At 26.0% G+C, this 8,646-nt stretch overlaps 2 protein-coding genes across 4 annotated transcripts; one reads left to right on the top strand and one right to left on the bottom strand.

Annotated features, from left to right (window-relative positions):
• Positions 1 to 91: 91 nt before the first annotated feature.
• LOC113549137 (retinal rod rhodopsin-sensitive cGMP 3',5'-cyclic phosphodiesterase subunit delta) lies at positions 92 to 2,065 on the top strand. The gene is made up of 5 exons (XM_026950306.1): positions 92 to 491; positions 558 to 620; positions 708 to 843; positions 1,052 to 1,173; positions 1,470 to 2,065. Exons 1-5 carry the CDS (start codon positions 451 to 453, stop codon positions 1,549 to 1,551), a joined length of 444 nt encoding a protein of 147 aa, XP_026806107.1. The 5' UTR covers positions 92 to 450; the 3' UTR covers positions 1,552 to 2,065.
• Positions 2,066 to 3,019: 954 nt separating this feature from the next.
• LOC113549136 (histone-lysine N-methyltransferase Suv4-20) lies at positions 3,020 to 5,483 on the bottom strand. 3 transcript variants are annotated; one of them, XM_026950305.1, is made up of 3 exons: positions 5,386 to 5,483; positions 5,022 to 5,315; positions 3,020 to 4,124 (listed from the first exon to the last, which is right to left on the bottom strand). In XM_026950305.1, the coding sequence occupies exon 3, from the start codon at positions 4,111 to 4,113 to the stop codon at positions 3,130 to 3,132; it is 984 nt and encodes a 327-aa protein (XP_026806106.1). In that variant the 5' UTR covers positions 4,114 to 4,124; positions 5,022 to 5,315; positions 5,386 to 5,483; the 3' UTR covers positions 3,020 to 3,129. The 3 variants fall into 3 exon arrangements, with proteins under 3 accessions (XP_026806106.1, XP_026806104.1, XP_026806105.1); XM_026950303.1 differs by having other exon boundaries at positions 5,022 to 5,431; XM_026950304.1 differs by having other exon boundaries at positions 5,181 to 5,431.
• Positions 5,484 to 8,646: the final 3,163 nt, after the last annotated feature.

Raw genomic sequence — 8,646 nt, 5'->3', positions numbered from 1 at the left:
TTTTTCCTCCAGCACCAAATTCGCGGCTGTCGTCAAAAATCATTCGTTGCGGCCTGATAATGATTATCAATATAAATAATAATAATAGACCTAATTACGCTAATGACTAATGAGTAATGAGTAGCAACTAGCAACAGACAACAGTACGTAATAATTTAGGTATACATATTTTGTAAATATTTAATATCACATTTAGCATTATTGACGAACCGCATTTTCGGCGCACCCGTTTCTATTACTCCGACGGGACGTCGAAAAGGTTCACACAATATTTTATGTTTGATCGTTTTTGTATACTTATCATCTTTCTCCCGGTCTCAATACCGCTTTCGTAGTCTGTTTCCATCGCTATCCGATCGTTGAAAATGTCGATCTGAATGATAAATCGAGTTGTCGTTAATAGATACCGTTAATAATAGTGTCATTACCAGCTATATTGTGAATAAAATTATGGGACCAAAACCTGAAGATATTTTAAGTGGATTCCAAGTGTAAGTCAAACTTTTGAGATAGTATTGATCAATAATTACATAAATTAAATTCTTGTGTTCTCATAGAAATTGGATGAATTTAAGAGATGCTGATACGGGAGTTGTATTATGGCAAGGCACCGAGGATCTGTAAGGAAATTACATAAAATATTCTTATACCATCTATATAATACAGTTATGACTAATTTTCAATATTTTTTAATATCTTTTTATTAGATCATTACCAGACAAAGAACATGAAGCTAAAGTACCAAAAAAAATATTGAAGTGTCGAGCAGTATCTAGGGAGATAAATTTTTCATCTGTTGAACCCATGGAAAAACTGAGGTTACAACAAAAAGTACTGTTTAAGGTATGTGTATAGGGCCTAGGTAGGAAAGTTTGTAATAAATAATTTTCTGTATTATACATTTTTATGATAATATGTTGGCCTATTGCCCTAGCATAATAATAGTAAACAAAACATTTTTGTAATAGAATCAAAACTAATTTACTATCTGTGCGTACACATTATTTTAATCTATTTAAATTTATGTTTTAAATATAAATATATATTTTAGGGCCGTTGTCTCGAAGAATGGTATTTTGAATTTGGGTTTGTTATTCCCAATTCAACCAACACCTGGCAGTCACTTATTGAAGCAGCACCAGAATCACAAATGATGCCTGCTAATGTTCTAAAGTAAGTTTTACTAATTTATGATTTAGTATAGTTTGTGATTATTTAAAATTTTTGATTTATTTCTAATATTATTAAAAAACATACAAGAATACATTATTTATTTTATAAATGAAAAATAGTATAATAAAAATAATTGTACCTTTGCTTAATCCTTTGTATGAATGTATGATAACCATTTATTATGCCTCTATTTTATATCGCTAATTTCCATTTAATATGTCACATATAGTTTTTTTCCATAAGATAAACATATTAAATGTTATAAGCTTTCTATAATTATACATTTTTTTTTTCAGTGGAAATATTGTGATAGAAACAAATTTCTATGATGATGACTTACTGATATCATCATCAAAAGTCCGGTTGTACTATGTTTAATCATCAAAGCATTCAACTTTGTGCACTACTCAAACTTAGATAGACTAAAAGCTTGGTACACATAACCAAGGTCCGAGAACACGGAGAACAAGTTCCCACTGCTGTGATTGTTTAGTATTCTACTTTGATTACTTTTATATGTGATTAAATGTTTTTCTTGAGCATAACAAGTGTTAAACTTATTAATATGTTTTAACTATTTTAAATGTAAAACCATATAGTCAATGAGTTTTTACTTTGTTCTTTACATTCAATTTTATTTTTAGTAATTAAGTTGTACATTAGGATACAATTTACACACAAATATTGATCTTGCTTAATCGTCTTAGTATAAAATTCATTTTTTTTATAAAAAAAAAACACTTAAATTTGCCTAATATTATATAATATTAAGATCAACATATGGTTAGAGTTGTGAAATCATTGTTGAATTAGGATTTGTATCTTCACAAGACTGCCAAAGAGCTGTTCATTTTTATTATCTAGCACATAATATTATATGATATTGCTGTACTTACTAGTTAATTGTAATATTTTTATTCTTATTGATTAATAAATATATGCATATATATTATAAAAACTCAAAAACCTGTTTATCTGAACATTCAATCTAACCTAACCTTATTTATTTTAACTGTTTTTATTATTCAATGTTGTAAAAAAAATTGGGCGTAGGTAAGGGGGAGTTGAGTGTTCAAACATCCCCTAAAATTAAATAAAACAATTGTATTATTTAATATATACAAATAAATTATTCATAATTTTTTATTAATATAGATTTAGACAAAAACCCCATCCGAAAATATTTCCTACCTACGCCCATGATTGTAGTTTTATAGTTTTAAGATGTTACAGGCAGTTTAGTTTCATATATTGAAGTATAATAAAATATTTTGAATGTTAGGTAAGTATATTTATGGTTTATTTAAATTACAAAAAGTAAAAATGTGAATAGTAACAAAAAATGTTTAAATATTACAATTAAAGTATATTGAAAGTTATTGAAGAACAGCATAAAAAAAATATTACTAATAAATAATAAGTCATGAAACCATTGTAACCTTTTTGTTAATAAGCCATATTGAGTGAGATTTTACTGTACTAACTATATAACATAGGTGTGCAAGACAAAAATAAGAATTTCACAAGTCATTTATAGTTTTATAACTGATATTTGTATCCTATTTTAAAAATAAAATATTTAAAAGATTACAGAAAGTCAAACAGTCAGTCAAATAATTATGATATATACATCATTATTAAAATTAAAATTGAGAGCTAGATACATAATTTTCTGTGGTTGCTAATTACTTATTAAATAGTAAATATTCTATTACTGGTCAATAAATGCCTAATGAAAACAATCGGTGATAGGTAAACAATTATAATACTAATAACAATTTTATATATAAAAAAAAATTGTTGCACTAGAAAGACTTAAAATTTCAATTGAAATATATAAGTACAAATTATATTTAATTTCTAATTTTAATAATTTATCGATTATACAATAATTTATTAGTGTTTTAATTGTATATTCAATATTGTAAAAATAATGTTTTATTTCCTTATTGTATATTACTTTTCTGGTGATTTTGATGCTTGATCTAAATCTAAGCCTCTTGTTTTTTGGATTATTTTTGTGTATGGCGATCCAAGCAAAGCTTCACCCTTATCAACTTCAGGATTTTTATTAGGAGTAACTGGTTCCAAAACCACATTCTTTTTCTTTTTAGGTGTCTTTGGTTCCTTAACTTTTTTGCTTTTATCTGGAGACCGGTAAGTATTGGTTCGACCATGAGTTTGCCTGAAGTTGTATCGTCCCAATTTTGGTTGTTCTTCATTGGTTTTAAAAGCTCCTTTACATAACTTTTCACATGAGCAGCATTCACAATTAACATTATTTTCACCAAAGAAATTAGCACTATAAAAGCATGTTATTTCATCACCAGGTTTAATATCTCTGAGTACTTTAACACAAGCTGTTCCTTTGTCATTAGCTACAAACTTACAATTGGCCTGGCAATCGTGATTGATATATGCTGCTGGGCCCAGCCAAAGTTGAGCACACTTTTTGCGACAGCTATACATAACTGAAAAATCATTCTTTCCAATATGTAAGATTTCATCTTCTTCTTTTTCTGTCAACTCAGCCACACAACCAACTAATCGTTTAATGACTCCATCTTTATGCCAATAACTGGTAGCATTTACTTTGGCTCCTACTTTATTTTCTAAAGAATATCTATAACATGGCTCAATTTGAAAACCAGAATCCAAATAAAACATTCCCATGTATCTTTCAATATGGTCTCTGACTAATTTCTTATAAGATACCTTAAATAAATGATCAGGTATATACTTTTGATTCCAAAATGAATCAAAAGCTTTTTTCATACTTTGATTTTTTATGAATTCATCAATAATAGGTTTTAAATCTGATTTACATTTATACCTATCTTTATGTTCTATATTCATTTTGTGGGTATTAAATCCAAGGAAAACATCAACAACAAGTGATGTAGCTAAGTCATCAATATCACACAGATCTTGAGGTTTCATAATTTATCTATCTGAAAAATGATGTAATATTTATGTTATTAATATTGGTAACTTTAGGTTTATTACTTATAAAATAATGATTTTAAAAATGAAAAATCATATGTTAAGCAAACAGTAAAGCATACATTAATTTAAAGAAAAAGTAGGTATTTTTTAATAAACAAATATCATTTAAATAGATTTATTATAATATGACTATAAAGTAATCACAATAATAATTAGTTTTATTATTTTAAAACATTTAATCAAATTTTTTATCAAAATAATTTTGAATTTAATATTTTGGCATTAACGAATGTGTATATTTTGTTAAGGTAAATAGGTGGACATTTTTAAATCATAGTCATGTTAGATAAAAAGAAAATAATTTAAATGTTTAGCAATAATTATAGAATAGTATAGTTTTCAATGTTAATTGGTGGACCTACCTATATAGGCAGGGACATTTAAAATAGGTATTGAAAAGAACATTAAAAGTAGGTACAGCAGATGCAGTGTACACCCTTTGGCCTCTTTTATACTAAAAGTTGGAAATTATAATGAATGATTAATTCAAATAAATTAACAGATTACACATGTAAGTAGATGTAGACTACGATTAATGACGGAATTGAAAATCATCAAGTCAAAAACTAGGTACTAGGTTAAAAACTTATAGATTAGTTATGGACAATTTAAGGAAAAGTTTGCAAATTAAATTTAAATTGACATACAAAATCAGTGGTGGTGACAAGATTGAACATTTTAACATTTTAAAATATAATTTGATATTAAAGTCAATGATAAACAAATTTTACTACATGTTAACATTTCCACTTGTCTACATATAATAATTAAAGCATACTGCTCACAAACGCAGTACCAATATACTTGTAGGTTTTTGAATTTTTGACTTATAGTATTCATACCTAAATGTTTAATTCCAGAGAACCGGATATTCACGTAAATATATTTTTGTCCGATTCGTTCAGTTTAAACCGTCGTTATTCGGGTTTGAGATTCCGGTCCGAGGAATATTAAGATTCGGTATATCGGTCGGTAGGTAGATATTAATTATTGCCACTTACCCGAAACGATAGTGATCAGCTGTACCACGAACAGCGACAGCCTAACAACAGTACAACACCGATTTCCGACCGTTCCGAGTAAGTTTTACCGACAAGATGACAAAACGATCCACAGATCAGCGGCTGAACTCTGAACTAGAAGGAAATTATTGAAATCAATTATAGGCCGGTCCGGTGTATGAAGTATCAATAATTGAAATTATACCAATATTCTGAAGACTCAACAGTCTTGTCTTTCTGGGATCTGAAGTCTGAACGCTGGAGTTACGAAAACCGTTACCCTCTTATCACACTGTCAACGGACTACGAATGGACGTTAGGAACGACTCAAAAAATTTCCCGCGTAAACACCGTGAATCCCGCAGCTGGTCAGAATATTACAATACAATATTTAAAATACAGACTATGGCTATTATGTATTTATAGTGTCTTAGTACAATAGTACTTACAGGTTACAACAGGTTTATAGATACAGCTCTCTAATAACGGCTGTAACACGATTGCGCAATTTTTACCTTTTTACCTGAAAAAAACACTCTAAACGTGGTCCTAGTGTAAGCAAATAATCATTTAAAGATATTTCATTATTTTTATATTTTTTCCAAATATTTATTATACATGCAATATTTTCTTCTTGCTCTTTGCGAGACTTGTTAATATTTTGTTGTTTTATACTTTATATTTTTAAGTAAGATTCACTTTGAATATCCAATAAAATATGTATAACTTAATGAATAGACGGATGAGTTGTATATAACTGAGCATTATAGTGGCTATGAAAAGATTCTGGGCCATTGGTTGTTCTTGCCTCTGTTGAAGGTTCAGTGGCCTATAAAATCGGAGGAAAAGCAGCATAAGGTGATATGTAATTGTTTTAATTTTGTTGTAACTCAAAAATAAATCATTGTAAATACTTGTAATTTTCACCATGACGTGTTTATATTAGCATTATATATTTACGATTAAATTTTCAAAATATTTTGACTTTTTTTAAGCTATTTATAGGCAATTTAAATTTTCGATTTTTCTAAGTTTTATTTATTTATATATTATTTTATTACAAAATAAGAAATCAACAAATTAACAATACCTACACGTGAAAATAACATTCCGTATCTTTTAAAAGAGTGTAGTATCAAATCTTCTGCTCAATAATATGATAACTGTCATTCAAATCAAAAAATATTTTATTGTAAAAATTCATTCCACGTAATGTTCAAAATCTAAAAGTAAATGACATATGGCAATAAATCACCTTTCTAATAATACTAATATTTAAAAATAAAAAAATATTTTGTAGAAATAACTACTTTCCTAACATGATTGGTTTAAGTATTAAATTTACTTGAAATAAAAATAATTAATAAAAAAAAAGGCAATAAAGTAGGTAATATGAAATTATTATATTTTGGGAGCCGAAAATATATCAGCCGAAAAATATTTCAACCAAATTTACATCGATAAGTGTTATTATAATCAACTTTTTTAATTTATTACATACCTAGTATCACTAGGTATACAATATATATTTTACATACATATTAATTAGTAGGTATATAATATTTTATTGCATAAAATTATATATAATGTTCAATACTTCCACCTTATTGAAAATAAAAATGCTGTAGTGGTGCAATTAATATTTAATAATACCATTGATTAATCAATAATAATACCTGATGGATATAACAGTTACAAAGACCACACAGAAAACCATGGTCTTAGAAGATGTTCTTCGCAGAAAAATATTGTTTTTAATTTTTAATCAATAATATTTGTGCTTGTATTTTATTTAAATGTACCTATCTATAGTTTTTTTTATTCATTTGATTAAAAATAATCAATATTGTATTACTCTCTATCTCTATCACAGACTTGATTAAAAGAGAGATAATCATAAGTCATAACAATTGTATAAATATTAAATAATCTAGGTATTATGTTAATTTTTATTGATGATAAAATAAAAAAAAAATTTATTTCTTAAAAAAAAACAAATATAAGGTGGTAAGAAACAGCAATTTAATTTTTGTTTCTTGTCAGCGTGAGTATTTATATAAAAATGGATGTCCCTAACATCTTTTAATTTAAATTTGAAATAGAACTGCAATTGAATATAAAATGCCACCCAAAATTATAATTTAAATAAAAATAAGTGTAGCTATTTACTCAAAATATGACATAAAACCATGGAAATAAATACCACAAAATATAATAAATAAGTACTTTTGTTAATCTGTTTATTATTTTATAAGAAAACCTTAAATCACATGTTTTGAAGGATAGAGTAAACTTATATAGACTATACTCCAATAAAGGTACAAAAGTAGGTAGTGTGCTACTAATTTTGATTTGAGTTTTGCATATATAGGTAACATAAATATAATTTTGAATATTTAACATACATATTAGTCTGATATTAATACATACATATGTATTACATATTACATTATAAATGATTAATTAATACCAAAATCTATAAAGAAGTATTAAATTACTAATATAGGTACACCTTGTACTCAGTACCTACCTACCTGTTATATATTAATAATAAGTTAATATTAATAGTTTAAATAGTTATACAAATTACCATTATCCTTAATTAAAAAATATGAAACATGCATTGCATTATTTGTATTATATCAGAAAATATAATATTCTAAACTATAATACACATCCATCTTATTTAATCATTGTTTCTAACAATCTATAATATAATATAAATTTATATTATAATTTATAATGCACTCTTTTGTGTAGGTATATATAGTAATATTTGGTCACTGTTTTTTTATTGAGTTCACTGGTGGCATATGGTGAAATTAAAAAATATATGTAAATTATAAATAGCCAAATAGGTGTATTATAAACATGTAAATAGTAATGTATTTTATGGTATGCATTATTCAGTCAGCCTGGTCAGTTACTCAAATGAATATTTTACTGCACTGTAATAATAATAAATAATTAATAATATATTATAATTTACAAATATAGAATCATCATGTTTACAAATTACAAAACCTATACTAAAAACCATTAAGACATTTAGTAGTTATTGTAAAAGCTTATTAGATATTACCATTTAACAAATAGAATTTTTGTATTTTTATATATTAAATTTTAGTAAATTCCGCGGTATTATTACTGTAAAAATTAACTCTTGTAACTTGTTATTTGATATTATTATGTTTTTACTTTTGTCCTTTGCTTAAAATATGAAATACCAAGTTATGTACATAGATATAGTAAATATTTATAATCATAGAACAGTAGACAAAGTTGCTTTTATTGTTGATAGCAAAAAAAGTTTTACTACCCACAATCAATAAGTTTTAATGCACGACTTTTATGGACATGTAACACTTAGTAGCTCAGTTAATCATATATTCGTATAGGTATCTCATACAATAAATTATACTATACGTAATATTTTTTATATTATATAAATATTTTATTATTATTT

This window comes from Rhopalosiphum maidis, chromosome 1, assembly GCF_003676215.2.
Source record: "Rhopalosiphum maidis isolate BTI-1 chromosome 1, ASM367621v3, whole genome shotgun sequence".
NCBI lineage: Eukaryota > Metazoa > Arthropoda > Insecta > Hemiptera > Aphididae > Rhopalosiphum > Rhopalosiphum maidis.
Note: the sequence above shows the minus strand (reverse complement) of the source record. Positions and strands in the feature narration are given on the sequence as shown.